Here is a 19,198-nt window from a genome sequence, read left to right as displayed (position 1 = left end):
AAAAAAAAATTTTAAATTAGTGATAAAAATGAAGGGTTATCCTTTTAAATATACATACACATACGGTATATTTTCACAAACAAGCATACAAATTCAAATTCATTCATTAAAGAATCTTAATGGTTGTAAGATCCAAACTACGTTTGGACTGCTGGACAGCTGTCTGGATGAGTTAGATACGCGCCCTCGCCCGATTGAAACCAAAACAAAGTAATTAGGTAAGATAGCGGTTCTAAACAAATATAACCACTCAGCTATCCAACCAATAATTGTTCAATTGATCAAATCAATCACAACAAATCAACGTTATTCTATCCTGGCTGGATAGATCACACACAACAGGAGGAACAATTCAATATGGCTACCGCCAAGAACAAGTGTCAAGTAAAACAACACAGATGCAGTTCAGGAAGAAACACAAACTTAGTGAATGCGTAAGAAAACAAAAACTATAATAAAAAATACAAGTATTAACAACTCAAATGTAATCAAAATACAACAATGTACAACTAAGGGAATCAATAGGAACAAAGTACAAGTATATACATGGAGGGATTTTCACAAACACACAAAACATTCAAAATGGATCTTACAATGGTAAACGTTTGCAAGGACTTTCTAGTGGTTGATCTTGATATCAAAACTGTTGTTTGATCTCGACCGTATTCTGAAACGTTGTTAGGAAAGTAGTGATCACAAGAGTGAAAGGACAACCGCGCTTCAGGCATATGGGATAGTAAAGCCTGAACTTTCAGTGGGTTATAAATTAGACCGTTTTCCATTCGCTGACTCCTTTAATAACGCGTAGTTCCTTTCAGTTCTCAAATATTTCTCTTCATTTTCTCAAGCCGACAGCATTAATTAAGATGACAGGATTCCTCAATGAATATCGCGAGGGATGGTTAGTTGATAACTTGGACACACTTCTTTGACCATTTTATTCAATTTCTACCAATATTACAAGCTGTTTTCATAAGAATCGATCTAGATGACCTATTTTGTAAGAGGATTCGTATGAAACTCACTAAGACCAAAGATTCTATTAATTAATAATCCACTCATTCTACTGCTTTGGTAGCTATTCAGTATGTGATACTTAAGGAAGGTCAAACCATGGTGAACGCGAGAAAGGCTAAAAGATGACATGGCTCAGCCATGCAGGCGTTGTCAGCCTGTGTAACCTCTTGCTCTTTGTACGAAATATATTACTCTTTTCTCAGCCTTAACGTGTTCTTCAGAAGCGCTTTATGTCATATTGCTGATTGTCACGATAGGACCAGTCTGTATGGACTATGATGTGACCTATGCATAACCAGTCACCGATTACCATGACTCGCAGTGCTGACTAGTGTTGTAGAAGTCTCTAACTTCTAATCTGAGCCATGTTAGTAGATGTAGACTGCTTGGTCAGGGTCCGAGCGATTATCAGGACCAACAGTTGGAGACTCCGGGTAACATGGCTTAGGATCGATCACAAGTTGCAGGTGTACACACTCTTTGTCCTCCCATAAAATGTGAGATTAAAATTACCTCATAATTTTCTACGAACTAATTCTTTCTCCCTGTATTATAACCTTGTATGAAATGTTTTTGCTATCATTGAAGTATCTGCTTCTATGAATCTGGTGTTCATTTTGTTGTGCTAATTAGGTAATGCCACCTTAGACCGATGCATATATGTGTCTGGTCCTACATATTAGACAGTAAGGTAACACCTACCTGGGGTTTTCAAAACTTTAAATGTCTACCCACAGCCACTTTAATAATAACCTCAGCAAATCAACTGCAAACTGTACGCTTAAAATTAAAAATTAATGTTTTACATCAAAGTTCGATACTCATTACACTCTTAGTACCATGGTTGAACCCCTGTCACTAGTTGTTTAATCTTTTCCTCTCTCACTCTTTTCCTCGTAGATAAATATTATTCGTAAGCATCCAAAGTTTTTAGTTAGGACAATATCTTGTGTTACACTTAAATAAATTGACTTTTTAAATTCATTTTATCTTAATTACATGTATATAACACATAGAAATTGAGATTTCATTATCCTTTACAATTAATTGAGACTCCTCCGGACAACATCAGAGCAACTCTGTGAGTGTGTAGAGCATTTTCCTCCCTCACCTAACGTTTGCTGTCCAGCTTGGGTCCAATGAGTTTCGCTGATGAGATCAACTCACCACTGTAAAAATTATTCACATTTAATTGTGAAGTGTATTAACTTTATTTTTACCTTTAGTTGTGTCAAAATCGTTAATGTGATCAATCTGAACAGTGGTTTTTATAAAGCAGGAAAGTTATTTATGAGCTAATGTAAAATGTTTTAGCAATAATTAGGATTTAGATAGTAAAATTTAGGAAAGTATAGAAAGATTTCAAGGTAATTCTGCAAATTTTCAAGTAAAGTTTGTACAAATACTGGTGTATTTCTTGACAGAAGACTGGCGAAAATGTGTTTATACGTAGTAGTAGTAGTAGTAGTAGTAGTAGTAGTAGTAGTAGTAGTAGTAGTAGTAGTAGTAGTAGTAGTAGTAGTGGTAGTAATAATAATAATAATAATAAAATGGACAGTCAAGTGTAGCCTTTAAATTACTTCCTAATTATAAAATACCTCCAGTTATAATGTTCAGAAGAGGTGTTGATAAATTTTTGAGCAATTCTTAAGTGACTTATAAGTCACTTTTCTACCAATAAGCAACGAATCTGACATAATCAAAAGTAATATCTCAATAGATTTAGTCATATTATCAGTTTATTATTACTGCATATTGTCAGTTTTCTTAATTTAATTTTGTGCAAACATCACCGCATATTTTCATTAATCTGAGTCCAAAGGATTTTTTTCTCAGTTTTTCTCATATCTACAAATGGTTTTGTAGATAATTTGTCATTATTTACGAAATTTTTAATAGGAAAAATCCTCTGAACAGTTACAGGGACGAAATTATGGTGGAGAGATTATTTTCACCACATTGATAAGAAAAAGCCATGCTTAAAAATCAATATCTATCCTAGCATTTTTACTTGATTAATTCAATGAACGATTGAAGCGATGACATTTTGGAGAGTTTACAATAAAGAAAAGAAATCTAAAGGAAAACTGACTGATCCACTTGTCATCTAAAATATATGTGTAAAAAGGTGATCGACCAATTGTTAAATATTTAGTTTTCCAGCAGATAGTAAAACACTAGATCAATCAGTTAATGACTACAATCAATACACTTAACATTAAACCCTTTTTTTTAATTTTACAACTTCTGTTTATCACCTAATGTAAAGAAACTATAAAACGTTACCAGTGCAGATGTATTGTGACTAAATAAAGTCACTTAGTCAGTAATCATAGGAAATTGAAATGTCTTAGTAAAATTATTTCTGTAAGGCATTATGAAGTAGAACGGTTTAAATACTTCTGTACAAAGTTCATTCCCTTTTGATGAATTTGAATAATCAGAAAAAAACCATTGATTAAAATAGGTTGATGTGAATATTCTTAAATTAGAAAATATTCTAAGTTGAATTAAATGAGTGTCATGTTTTAGAATATAAATCACTAGATATCTGTTTCATTCTTGTACAAAATTTTAAAGTATTAATATACTTCCATGACAATTATTCAACGCTTTCTAATTATGTGTGATAATCTCAGTTAGAAATGAAGTAGTTTTCACTAATGTTCCATTTGTAAAGTTAATTGTATTAATATATGTTGGCTAAAGTGGAACCTTCACCTAAACAAATGAAAGAAGTTAACTTTATAATCTCCTCACTTTCTTTTTTTGAAGTTTTGTCTCAGGATTCTATTATTTAATCATATTCTATGGTTTCTTTGGTAATTAATCTGGTTTCATGTCACTTCATTTCAGTTTCATTATAATTCTAATTTTATAGGCGAATTCACACAAGCACTGGACGGCCGTTTCGTCCTAGTATAGTACTCCTCAGCAGTCACCAGTGTAGTTCAACTACGTCTGTTGTGGGATAGTAACTCACTGAAGACAATGGTGGACGGTGGCTCAATTTTGTGGATTGATTGAAGTTAGATATTAACACCGTTGGATGACAGCTCAGTGGTCTACAGGTTAAACGTTCGCATCCGAGACCGATATGCCCTGGGTTCAAATCTCGCAAGGCGGGATCGTGAGCGCTCACTGTTGAGGAGCCCCATGCTATGACGAAACAGCTGTCCAGTACTTCCAGGTTTTCCATGATAGTCTAGCTTTAATAATAATTTCATTAATCTATACAAAGCTTAAGTTGCAATTTTTTTCTCTTCTCAAAGACAAAGTTTTTTTCTATACTGAAATAGATAATTATATCTAATAGTCAACATATCAAAACTATGAAACATCATTCCCAAAAAAAAATCAACAATATTTTCTATAAACAAAAAAGACGAGTAAAAAGTCACAATTTTAGTAGTATAATAAATAATCTAATAAATTGTCATTTTAAAACTATCTGAACGACATAATCATTTAATAACCTAGATGAATAGATATCTTGTGACATGAAGCACTTCACACTTAAAGTATAGTTTCACATATATGTTAACTAAGTTTCAAAATATCTACTATATATATATCGTTTGAAACATACCTACTTCTAACAATCACTTAACATATTTCATAATTAATTATGTGAGAATTCCTTATCTCTTTTCATCTTACACGTTACATAGAAATAGACCACCACTTGAAACTGAAAAGTTTATATCATTTTATTTTAGGAAACAATTATTCACATATTTTATATCATATTCAATAAAGAAAAATGGAGAAAGAAAGAAAGAAAGAAAGAAAAAAGTAGTCTAATGTATCATACAATTGACAAGCATTACCAATTATATACTTTGATTAATAAAGATTATTTAAAGTGTGTTTCAACTTAAAATGTTCGGTTATTATATAAAAAGGTCTCATTTAAAAAGTTTTTTATCACTGATCAGTGTAGATGAAAGTAAATCACAAGTACTGAATATTCTTAATGTTACATAGAATGACTTTTCAAATTATCACATTGATGGTTTTTATGGATAATAATCATTTTTCTTTACATATATCTGACTAAATTATTATTCTAGTTCGATTAAGAATCCATTGTTACTTACTTACTTACTTACTTACTTACTTACTTGCTGACTTATTTACTTACTTACGCTTGTTAACCCTCGTGGAGGAGCATAGGTCACCTATGAATCCATTGTTAGGAGTTTCATTAAATAAAAATCAGCCTTGATTGGTGTGAATAACTAAGAGACTTTATAATAGTATTTAATAATAGTTAATAATAATAAGATTTTCAATGCCCTGATCAAACTAAGATTTATCAGTTAATAGATACAAAGGTTATCTTACAAACTCTTTGTCATTATTTATTACTTAATGGTTAAATATAATTAAAATAGTTTAGCCAACTAGTGGTATCTTGTTGTTTTAAATTAATGCATTCCCCACTAAGAGAGCTATTTAAGAACTCTAATACATGGAAGTATTTTCGATTGAAGGTAAAAATAAATAGTTCAGTTGCGTCCTTTCTGACTACTATATTAAATAAAACTGTTCTGTATGGCAGGTGCGGCTTGGCAATAGCAACTATCCATTAAGATATTAAATTCTTGAACCAACCCAATCACACTTGATGGAGAAGCTCTGGAAGATGTGGGATTTTTCACATTCCTGGACAGCATCATTGATGAACAAGGAGGAGCGGATGCAGACATAAAGGCAAGGATTGGCAAAGTATGGACAGCATTCCTACAATTGAAGAACATATGGAACTGAAAACAACTATCAATCAATATCAAAGTCAGAAAGAGTCGCATCCTAGGACGAAATAACTGTCCAGTGCTTTCCATCTTACAGTGATTATTTAACTAATTTAAGGTCGTCACATGAACTGGAAATTTCGAAAGTTTCCAGAAAACCATTAAATTAATTAACTATATTTCACTTTACCTATACTAAAAATGTAGCATATGATACTTGTTTTATTAATACAACTTTTCGATTTTTTTTCAACATTCCTCCACTTCATCCTTCAGCAACTAAAGAAAAATTCACCAATATATCATTAATAACTTATTCGTTTTCTATTCTTGCCTTTAGTAAAAATTAGTTTTAAAAATCAACATTCCATCTAAAAATGACCGTGAAATAAAAAACAGATTCATAAAATCCATTTGTTCCTTTCAACCAGTTGTTAATCAGTTTTGGCAGCTGTCAGCACTAAATAAATAAACACTATTTAAAATGAGAAGTTTATTATTAAGGAATCTATTTAATTCATTGCAGGTCGTCTCAAATGGGTTTTTTATTTTAAAAGTCAATTTTCAATACTTACTGTCGTGAGTTGGAACATCACTTCGTCTGTTTCGATTAGGATAGTCAAATGGTATCACTAACTGTCAAACAAAAAATATAGCATAAAATTGAGTCAGAGGACTCACACGTAGTCACCTATTTGCATTAATTTTCTGAAAATCATATAATCTTTGTTAATTAGAAATTTAAAATCGTTTGGAAACTGTGGTGTTCGATGCAGAAATACTTGTCTAATTTTGTAAAACTATATAAAGCTCAATATAGTTACAAGTTCGATATCTACTGTACTATAGTGCCAAAAATATCCTTCCACATATAACCACTACATAAATCTGACATCAATAAACAGCTTAAGTAAAAACTCTTGTTAGTTATGGGCTGAAGTAAACTTCTTTCAATATTCTAAACGTATTATACATGAAAACTTCTAAGCAGCTATTTACAGGTCAACAGAAGTTAAGTATTAACACCGTTGGATGCCGCTTCAGCACTCTAGAGGTTAAGTGTTCGCGAACGAGACCAAAGGTCCTGAGTTCCACTTCTTTTTTTTAGGGATCGTGGATGCGCACTACTGAGGAGTCACATGTGAGAACAAAACGGCCATCCAATGCTGTCAGGTTTTTGATTGTGGTCTAACATTAATCGATTCATAATCTCAATCAAAAAAGATTTAGATTAAACTGTGGAACTTTACAAATAACTCAAATGCTAATTACAATAATCGTGATCATCATCATCATCATCATGAGTATCACTGTCATCGTCATCAGCATAGTTACACCGATATAATCTAATAGTCATTTTAGTTTCTAATTAAAGTATAATCTATTTTCAAAATAACTCACACTTTTTTTAAGACTAAATAAAAAACTACTTAATATTAAAGTCTCATAGATACCACTACTATCAGACAACCGGCATTCCAATTCTTTTTGTTTTTCATTTTACAAACAACAACAAAAATAGTTTTAAGAAAAAAAATCAATTTATAATTCAATTATTTCAATGAATAAAAGTATGTTTTTTTCATTAGAAAACATATTTGTTTTAATGCATGTATCATAATTTACACATACATATTAAGTTAATTACAAATTTCGATAATAACTACCGGCAAATGAGTTAAATGTCATATAACATTTCACTATATAAGTAAAATAATTTTAGATTCTTTAAACCGATGCATAAAAGAGATTGAAAGTAACACTTGTTTGTTTGTTTTTGGTGAACAAAAAAGAAAGAAAAAAAATAGAATTCACAAATTACATGTACAGTTTAAAGCCTGATACTATAAACGTAAGTAGACATTTTGTGTAGTATTTAAATGTTTGGTCTTTTTTTTCATCACATTTGATAATGTTTGGTAAAAATTGCTATAGAGGTTATTTATCGTTCACAGGGAGCACCAGTTCCCTCAAGATTACAGGTACACCTTGTTGACGAGTGCCAAGTAGCACGAAATCCGGGTCCAGGGTTTCCTGTCGACTACTTCCAACCACCATCTCATCTCACAATAGTGCACGCAGTATCGAGTCACCTAGGCTGATGGCCACATTGCAATATGGTCGATAGCATTCGATCTGCCCTAATAAGGACTAGACACGCAATCAATTGTGATAGTTCACACTAATAACTCATTTTCTTTAAGATTGTACTTAATAATTTTACCAGAAAGTTAAATCAGGAACTTATTCTAACAAAAAGAGATGATTTTCATTTTGTGATCTTTAAATGATTCATTGTATAGTTATAGTAATCGTTAACAAAACATTAGCATATCTACTCATTGCGTTGACCTGAGTGTGGTAAATAAAAAATGGGTGTGAAACTAAATTCTCATATTATCAATTCAAATGGATGATCATCAACAAGCTTACAAATGTTAAAGTTAGGTAAAGATTCTAAAATGCCTTTCCTGTTTTCAATAGTTTTGTCACATAGTTTCCAGTTCATGAACCCATAAATCCATATATCGTAGATTGTAAGTAAAGTATTTATTTAACCTAGAAAATAAATAATTAGAACAGTTTGTTGGAAGTAACTGATCACATGTTGTCCATCCCACTTCTAATAACCAGTAAAACATTTATGAAAACGAAGTATTGAAATAATAATTGTTTTATTCAACACTAAATGTATGTAAACAAAGATGAATGGTGGGTAGCAGTGAATTCCAGGATGTGTTCTTCGTCTTATTTGGGATTTGTCAGATGTATGTATTTCATTTCAGATTTAATGTTTACTTCGGGATTCAAACCCATTACTGTTCACTTCAAACGTCATCGCGCTATTCACTTAGTTATTGAATTCAGATAGCCACTAGCTTGTTCAATAAGATTAAATTTCGTTCATTTTGTATTAGTTATTTGAATCGTTTCACTGAATTAAGCTAATATCAGGGCAGTCCACACAGGATGCACATATGCCAATAAAAGACTGATCAATTACAGTCCTAAACATCAATGGAAAGGTTCAATCAAACAATACAAAATGAAATATATGTATGATTACAGTAAGTAGTTTCTTAGCATAAAAATATTCGGTATTACTGTAAATTTCATGTTAACATACATGTCATCTGTAGCCATTAAAACATACATTAAAATATATTCCAACATTATTGACTAATCATTCATCCTCGGTAGTGTAAACGGTGGGTCATTTCCACATTGGACAATGTATTTTCTATATGATTTTTAACATTTCCTAACCCTAGCTTATCCAGAGAATAAACGAAATGGAAAGTGTGACAACGGCTATGACGTTTCTTCATGTATTCTTTGATATTTATGATTTTGATTGATTGTATACTTTTCACAAAATGGTATGAACATAAAATTTTATTAAATTACTCTGAAATAAGAAATATTTATTTCAGTAGTTACATAATTTTAAAATGGGATGGATAGATCATGGGTTCGAATCTCGCGAGGCAGGATCGTGGATGCGCACTGCTGAGGAGTCCCACAATAGGATGAAACAGCCGTTCAATGCTTCCAGGTTTTCCGTGGTGGTTTAGTTTAACTTGACTCGTGATCTCAACTATTGAAAAACAACTGACTAAAAGATTACCCCTAATGTCTATAGTTTTTTTCAAATACATTTTTGATAATAAAGGATGTTTTGAATGTCATGTCAAATCATTTTAAAAAAATATTTTAGAACTACTGAAAATGGAATAGTGAGTAATATATGTGGAACATTTGACAATAAAGAATTGTATTTAATATATCTTGGTTCAAACTACTTATATTTTCAGTGAATATGTAAATGTGGATAATGCAATGTGAAGACGAAATTTATTATTAAGGAATTTTGAGCAGAAATTCGAAAGCATTCAACTGAATCTGTCTACATCGTATTTAATTGATACATGTTCACTTATTTTAACAATAAATAACTTATTCATACAAAGAATTTTTTAATTTAGACAGACAAAATAAATAAAAAATTTTCAGTAGAGGGATTTTTGAAGATTGTAGTACTTTATCAGTTGAATTCACCAGTCGTTTTAAGCTAGACCAGCACTGAAAACCTGGAAACACTGGGGAAGCCGTGACCTTTGAAGTCTAATCCGTGTCACATGTTAGACAATCGTTCATCTCAGACAATGGATGAAGGGTTGCGCAAGAATACGAATCGACTGAAGTCAAACATTAACATCGTTGCATGCCGACTTAGTGCACTAGAGTTTAAGCGTTAGCGCACGAGGCCGAAGGTTCTGAGTTCGAGTCCCTTTGGTGAGGGGTCGTAAGAACGCACTACTGAGGAGTCCTATACTATGACGAAACAACTGTACGGTGTTTACAGGTTTCCCATGGTGGTCTAGTTTGAATTCAACTGTGGATGCACATTGCTGAAGAGTCTCCCAATAGGACGAAACGGCCATCCAGTACTTCCAGGTTTTCAATGGTGGTCTAACATCAATCGGTTCATGATTTCAATTAAAAACTTAATAATCTCCACAACCCCTATACTGATGTTGGAATAAAAAAAATTTCATGACTGAAGAATGTCGGTAATAAAGCAAGACTTTCGATACTTATTTTAGTCATTTTTATTTCCTAATCTTAATGTATTACTTTATTTTAGTATTGGGTTACTCACTTTACTAGATACAGTCGATAATCTTCAATTAGCAGAACATATGCAACAATTATGTACCTGAAACAAAATGAATGATCAGTGATTTTCTACATAATTTTAATTTATTTAGTTTTAAGTGATGAACTTTAAGTCTCAGCTTAAGCCATCTTCCTGTGATAGATATTCTAAGGCATCTTCGTTAATCATCTAACATGGAAGCTTTTCTTTTCATTGAGTAGCCATTAAAATAAATGATGAATAACTGTATTACTTAAAAAACTAGTTTATCTTTATGTCCCATTGTTAACTGTATATCAAAATATTTTGAGTAATACATTTAATCAGCTTATATCTGCATAGATCAACTACAAATATATTCCTTAAGCTTACATTATTCGTGTTTTACGTAAGAACATAAACTTTAATTTTAATTAGACAGGGATTTTCGAAATTTATGTAAACTGTACTCAGTTTTAAAAAAGCTTGCTTACATATAAGATGTAATTCAATGTATTTTGAATGTTCAATGGATGTAACCGACTCTTAAATACATTTTCACAATCATTAATTCCACAAACTACCTCTCATCCCGACCACATAAACCAACCTAAATAAAATTTCATTTAGAAATTATTCGATTGAGTCTGAACTGAAAACATTGACATAAGATAGTCAAATAGTTTAACAAAACTTCTGAGGAGTCGTACAATAGGACGAAACGGCCGTCCTGTGCTTCTAGGCTTTCCATGGTGGTCTAGCTTCAACTGACTCATGGTCTCAACTATTAAAATTACTATAATATCCACAAAACCCCTGCTGATATTATGAATTTAATAGATTTATGAGGAATTAAACTCTAAAATTCGAATTTATGTTTTTAAAAACAAAATGATAGGTTATAAATTCACAAACATAACTACATACACTTTTTATTAGTTGTTTAAATCTTCCCATCGATGTTTAGGACTTCAATTGATCAGTATCTTATTAGCATAAGTTCATCCTATATTGCCTTAAGTTATAAGCATTATAAGCAGAGATGGATAGTGGCTAGCACTGGAATTCAGGACGCGCGTTTTATCCTATTTGGGACTCGTCAGCTGGATGTATCTGCATTCTAGAGTTTGTGTCTACTCCAAGACTCGAAACCATTGTCGTTCATCTCAAACGCCATCACTTTATCCACTTAGTTACCGAGTCCAGCTAGCCACTAGCTTGAGTAATGGGGTGATGTCTAATTAAGCTTAGTATTGGTTGTTTGAATCTTCCCACATTTATGTAAACGGTTTTATAAAATATCCTTTAGCTTTGACAATGATGTTACCTATTAGTAGATAGTTGCAAGCAAAAAAACTTGGAGTTTATAATAAAGTAGAGCTTATTAACTACCTTGAAGCTAAGTTGATCCATAGGTTCTGAGATTAGTTTGGTTTATTGTTCCACAAAACGCTATGAATATAATTTGTAAAACTCATATTAACTTTTTTCCAAAAACAACGTCTAAATAAGCATCAAAAAACGTTAGAATCCATTTATAGACATATTCCTACACCAAGTCTGTTATTGTTTTAACTTATGACATTTTAATATTATTTCGTGTCTAATTAGTATACCGACAAGCTAGCTCGTGTTAACTATGAAAGTAAATTTTTGTACCCAACTACTTGTATATGAATAATGAAAATTTCAATATTTTCGACAATTCATTCTTTCTATCTCTGGGCCTATAAATTTCTTATCCCTTTGGTATTAAAGAGAAATTATTATAATAGTAACCAATCAGATTTAACCTGATAAAATTCCCATTCTCTCCCTTTATTCATTTATTACCAATAGACATATTTAATAGCCCGTAAACTAATCGAATTCTATTGTTGCTTGTTTTAGACAATTTTTCTATTAGAAAAAAATATTTCATAATATAGTCATCCTTTCTAGGGTGAGAGAAGTTTCAACCGCATCACGTTAAGATAAGCAAAATAATAAGGTAATATGAAAAGTGTACAAATATCAATTAGTCTATTAGACTATTTTATAACATACTTGAGACTATAAAATTGGTTATTTATTTGACGGCAATCTCTATGTAAACAAATTCACTTTGAAGTAAAACAAAACGAAAGTGGTTCCTGTTTCTTTTTTTAAGAAGTAAAATTAATATTATGAATTTGACAGCTGATTATCCAATATCTAACTTGGATAATGAAAACTATACAAACTTTTATGGAAGTAATAATTCACATTGGTATTATCCATTTTATGAATATTCATTGAATAATTCATCATCATCATCATCATTATTATTATCATCATCATCTAACAATCCATCATCATTAGTATCTTCAACTGGTGTATGTTTACCATTTCATGTTTACATTGATTCATATTATACACAAACGAATACAAATGACTATGATATGAATGGATTACAATATAATCTATATAGTGGTAGTGATTCATCAACACGTTCCCTTGATGATACATCATTGTTATTGCATCCATGTCATAGTAATAATACTAACAGTGAATCTATTTCTATAGAATATGGAACTGATTATAATGTATTATTACCAGCTACTATTAGTAATAATCATTTAATACCAACATCTTTATCGTTATCATCCACACCCATACCATTGTCATCATCATCATCATCTTCTTCTGAAGCTAGTGATACTGTAACCACTACAGCAAGTACATCATCGATTATAACTAACACTAAAATCAATGATTCTACACCAACATCATCATCATCATCGATGTCCACCTGTTGGTCTGATACTTCAACTAATGGAGAATTAATAATTTTGTCAAATAATAATAATTATTTATTTAATGAATTTTCATTAAGTAATAATAATACTGTTGATACAAATATTTATAATGTAGAATATAATAAATTAAATATAACAAATATACAAAATAATGATAAATCTTTATCCAATTTCTCTTTTCAGTTTAATAAAAATTATGAACAAAGAAAAACTTTATTAAATCCTATAGATAATTCATTTGAACAATTAAATAATTGCCTATTTGAATATCAACAGTATAATTGTTTTACTAAACAGGAACATAATAATACTAATGATACTAATACTACTACTGCCAATAAGAATAATAATAGTGATAATAATAATGATAATAATAATACATATCATCACCAGTCATCATCGTCGTCATCCTCCTCATCGTCATCTTCTTCATCATTATGTTCCGAATTATTAAAATCTTCTTTAACTAATTCAATAATTACATATTCATTCCCTATTAAATGTTCATCTTCAAATGAATTAAATGAACAACAAAATTCTATTTATTGTTTGAATAATACACAAGAAATAACAGATTCATCTATTAAAAAACGGAATCCATTCGATATTATAAATAAAAAGTATCATTTATCCTCCACAATGGAATTAACTAATCACACTAATCACTATGATAATAATAATAATAATAATAATAATAGATTAATACAAGAAAATGATTATGTAATCAATAAAAATTATCTAAATAATCAATCGATAGATTATCATTTTAATGAAATGAATATTGTAAAAAAGGAACAATCTTATTATTATAAAACATATTTACCTTCATTGATAACATCAACAAATGATTTAAATTCAAAAACAATATTTCCATCAGAAATAAATACATTATCAGCAAAGTCATTTGGAAAAAGTATGATAGATATATCAAAAATAGATGATAAAATAAAAATGGAGAAATTATGTTTTGATTATACTAAAGATGGTCCATTTTGGACAGATATTCATGAAGAACTAGAACAACAACAACAACAACAAAATAATCATCAGTTATCGTCAGCTTCATCATCTTGTACTTTAACATCAAGAGAAACGATAGGTAACTTAAATTATTACAATTCTCATAATCAAAATTGTGATACATATATTGAGAAAGAAATCAATAGTCATTTATTACTTAATACACAAGATATTTGCAATAGTAAAAAGATGAATAAATTAGATAATAACATATCATCAATGTCTGGAGTTACACTTTCAAAAACAACAACTATGTCAACAACAATGACAACAGTAATAGCGACGACGACGACGACAATAACAACTACAGGTATGAAGTCTATACAACCGTATAAATGGTTACAGATAAAACGACAACAGCCACGTCAAAATATAACAAATAACAGTAAGTATGCTATTAATGTCATTTTTTAAAAAGTGTACATTCAATATGATAATTAATTTTCTTTAAAAACTTGATTTGATGTTCAGCAGAAAAAATCTAATCTGAATTTCATAACCCTATCACTCATTAATAGTAATATAGAAATTATGTTTCACTTAGAATTGAAATCTGAATTTCGATAGTGTAATAAGAAGACGAAGATTATCAAATCTATGTGATATAGTAGCGCATTACATTTCCAACAATCTAATCACACATATACTTTTTAAGAACATTTAAATATAAAAATAAAAGATCAACTAGACTGGAAATGGGGTAAGAGGAAACAAGGATAATGATAAGAGTAATAATAATAATAATAATAATAATAATAATAATAATGTGAACACAATTTGAAATCTCATCACTCTGGATAATAAGTTAATATTATCAGGGTAGGTTTAAGGTGAGAACAAACTGTTTTTGAATACTCAAAGGGGGGTTGAATTTTCGTATGGCTTCAATAACCTTTAGTATACGCCCTTTTACATATTTGTACAACACCACAAAAGCTGAGTTAAGATGAATCAATTATTCAAACTTTTGCCAAAAGCATTATCATGAAAATGTACATGTGAATAAACGCAATCACAAATCATAACAAAACTTGGGCAAGTCTTTATTGGTAGATATGCGTTTCAAACTAAATCATTAAACAGTATTTTTTCTGACAGTTATTAAATAAATTTAGACTGTAGCTAGAAACAGAATTTATAAGGTATGTTACACCGTATTTGGGACATATCATATGTATGTATCTATATTCTATTGTCAACAGTATAAAATTTTATAAAGAAACACCAAACCAATTGAACAAGTCAGTGGTTATTTTGACTCAGTAGCTTAGGGGATAACAAGTTAATATTTGAAAGGATAGGTACTGCATTCGAATCTTTAGTGTGAACGTTAAAACTGGAATCTAACTAATGAATCTCTCATTGGATGAAACCAGATTTCTTGATTTTACTGCTAGTCACGATACAAATTACTATTTCAAACATAATAATCCGTCTTATGAATAGATAAATATAGAATTGATAGCTTCCTTAATTTCAAGACTCATACAACTAAGAGTAATCCGTAATATAATTCGAAATCTTGGAAACAAACGAAGATTTTTTGAATAAAACACATAGCAAGTTTTCTAATCTTAAAAATGGTCAGTTTGGTAAATATTTAAATTCACCGCTTTTGACAAGTCTTATCTATTCTAAAACCATTAAACGTATTGTAAGCAAAGATGGACGGTGGCAAGTAGTGGAATTCAGGACGCACGTTTCATCCTATTTGTGACTCGTCAGCTGGATGTACATTCATCCCACAGTCGATGCTCACTCTGTAACTCAAATCCATCATCGTTCACTTCAAACGCCATCACGATATCCACATAGCTACTGAGTCCTGATAGCCACCTGCTTGTGCAATGGGGTGAAGTTTAAATTCACTGAATGTTGTTTACTTGTATCTTCATATTTTTAATATTTCCACTGCTAGCTACCATTTATCTTTGCTTATGAAGCTTGTGACTTAAGGCAATATCTAGGCAATCCACACAGGATGCATATATACCAACAAGAGACTGATCAATTGCAGTCCTAAACACTAATGGGAAGATACAAGCAAACAACACTAAGTGACATTAAAAGTATTCCTTATAATACTCTGAAAGTGGTAATTCACATAATAACTAGTTGTATTATATTCAGTTTCAAGTTGTTTTTATTTTACTCATAAATATTATAAGTAACTCATTGTATTTATACCTTACGAATTTCACTAGGTCATTTCAAATTGTTTATAGTATTTAAGGTAGTCATATATAAACATTTGATCAGAATGTATAGTTTCTTTGTATCAGTCTTATTTGACAGTTTATTTGTAAGCAGTATCAAACTAAAACAAGCCACTAAGAAAATAACCATTGAAATGTTAATTACGTAATTAATCATTTTTATAATTTAAAAGTAATTGTGAGACTATGAAACCGATATTGGTTCGATTCCACTTTTATAAATAATATTAAGGTAGATTTCTACGGATCATTCAAAAAGAAGTTAGCTTGTACCAACTAGAGAACTACTAAGAACCAACTCTCTCCGGTCAGCTACTTCAAGCTGATTTGTAACATCTGATCGTCGCGTAACCAAGATCTATATCCCACACAGTGAGCACAGTACATATAGACCAATAAGTTGATTGATTAATATCCTGGAACATTTTTATATTATTTCAACTATCTAACATTGAGAACGAAATATTATATTAATAAACCTCTAATATCGTAAACGAGTAAATCAGTGAAAATTTCAACCATAGAGTTATTTTACTATTTCAAATTATACAATTAAATTCATTTACATTATTTACTTGATTTCTTTCGTGAGCCTAATGCGGTGAATTTAATAAGATAAAACTCATAAACCAAGTACATATTCGCTTGACCAACATTTAAGCCATTACTTTCTATCATGTTTGAAGATGAACGCTGAACTAATAACCAACTGAAGTCACAAGCAGCAAAGTCCGAACCTTTATTCTAGTGACTGGCAGATCAATACTTCCATCAGTAATCCAATAGTGTAGACGGAACAATAATCATTATAGATTATAGGTTATTTTATTTGTACAGACTGTGATTATTTTCAAGGATACTCATTAATAATATTTTCCAAGGAGCAAGTAGTACAATTTAGATGTAGACAGTTTACTGGAATCCTGATGCATTAATTCTGTTTACATTTACAATTTATCAAATTAGAAGAAATAAAAATCAGTAGTTAGACGATATTTCATTGAAGCATATAACTTAGTAGCCTTGGATCAATAGATTGATGGTCATGTAAATTATACTAGTGATTTAATGATCTAACCGCCCTGCAAACCTCCTATGACCAGTATTTTGAATCTGAGTTTCAGTAATAGGTAAAGTAAAATCGATTCACAAACAAGAAGAATCTTATTGATAATAGCGAGCAATAGTAAGGTTAAGAGTTTGAGAGCGAAACTGAAGATCCCGGATACGACGCTCGCGTTCAGGACCATGGGTGAACACTGCTGTGGAGCCCCATACTAGGATGAGACGACCGTACAGTGCTTCCATGTGTTCAACGGTTTTCTAACGTAGATCGGTTCATCATTTTATAAAATGTTTTAGTGAAACTAGCGTAATGGTGTTTCCAATTTATTTACAGTATTTAAAGGTGGTTGTTTAAAAAAATCATATTAATCCCTCTGATAAATTTAGCTAGTCTGTAATGACAGGACTATGGTTATCCAAACTATGTTATACATTTTATTCTGATAAGTTTATTTGAATCTGATCAGGGATTAATGTGTTATGATATCCATATAAGAAATAAGTGGATCAAACCAGGTTAATTTGAATATAAAAATAATAACAAACAATGTAAATTTCACTACTCCGATTAGCAAGATTAAAATTGATATTGTCAAAAGAGATTTAATGTTATTACAAAACTGTGTGTACACTTTTTCTTATCTAAAGCTATAGCGTCATAATCTCAACTAAAAATCCGTCTTCTTAATTCAATGTTTCTTATCGGTTATAGATGATTCTATTGTTCACCTAAGACTTTGTTCAAATAAAACGATGTTGCTGTAATATATAAACATTTTCTCTCATAATAGATCATTTTGAAATATTCACAGTATGATGGTCATTCATAACTGGTTGTAATACATACAGCATTATCTAATAACTGAAGAATTGGCTTACATTAAGTCACTAAACATCAGAAATACAGTTTTTCTACTTATCAGGATATAACAAATTTATATTTATGATTAACTTTTTATCTAATGCTCAATTTATTTGGAACTATCAAGTCTAACTTTGGTATTGATACCTATGATATACATTTGTTATGATTCAGTGAAAACCATTATTCATATTCTTAACTATGGACAGGCAAACAGGTTTAATTTTCAAAAAGAAGCAAAATTAATGATTTAAGCAGAAAAGCATGAATTCATCACATTTCTCTGGACTCTGATCAGCTGCTTACAACCTGTGATATTTCAAATTCATACTTACGAAATAAGCTTAAATTACTTACATGGAAAAGTTTAGTTGGAAGTTATTTTGTAAACACATCAGTATTGTGTAGACAACGGTGTAAATAAATCTAATAGACTGAATAAAATATTGTAAATATATACACTTTATGTAAAAGAACATTCTACAATGTTAATTATAGCAATAGTCTAAAGGGTTAGAAACAAGTGGTTATGTAAACGCTGATAATAAGAATGAGTAAAACTCAGTTAACAAAATAAGATTATTAATCTACAAGAAAGTTGTAATAAAAAGACATAATGGTGTGATTTAGTGAAATCAAGAGCTGAAAACAATTTCTTAAGATGCAATTAAGCGATATTTGTCACCAAGGCAAAGAAAGATTGACAACCATTCCCTTTTGAACAAATATATGAGGTTTTTGACGCCTGATAGAAATGACTTCAGTAAACTTCAGAGAACTGGAACTTGGCTGCTTATCAATCATCGTGAAAGGTTGAAAGGTATCGACCTGATGTCCTGTATTCA

The 19,198-nt window shown here is 30.5% G+C and overlaps 1 protein-coding gene across 1 annotated transcript; it reads left to right on the top strand.

Annotated features, from left to right (window-relative positions):
- Nucleotides 1-12,578: 12,578 nt before the first annotated feature.
- Nucleotides 12,579-14,624, top strand: MS3_00005560 (uncharacterized protein; the record flags this gene model as incomplete). The annotated part of the gene is made up of 1 exon (XM_035730370.1): nt 12,579-14,624. The coding sequence occupies one exon, from the start codon at nt 12,579-12,581 to the stop codon at nt 14,622-14,624; it is 2,046 nt and encodes a 681-aa protein (XP_035585665.1).
- Between the last annotated feature and the right edge of the window lie 4,574 nt (nt 14,625-19,198).

This window comes from Schistosoma haematobium, chromosome 3 (assembly GCF_000699445.3).
Source record: "Schistosoma haematobium chromosome 3, whole genome shotgun sequence".
NCBI lineage: Eukaryota > Metazoa > Platyhelminthes > Trematoda > Strigeidida > Schistosomatidae > Schistosoma > Schistosoma haematobium.
This window is presented reverse-complemented; position numbering and strand designations above follow the sequence as displayed.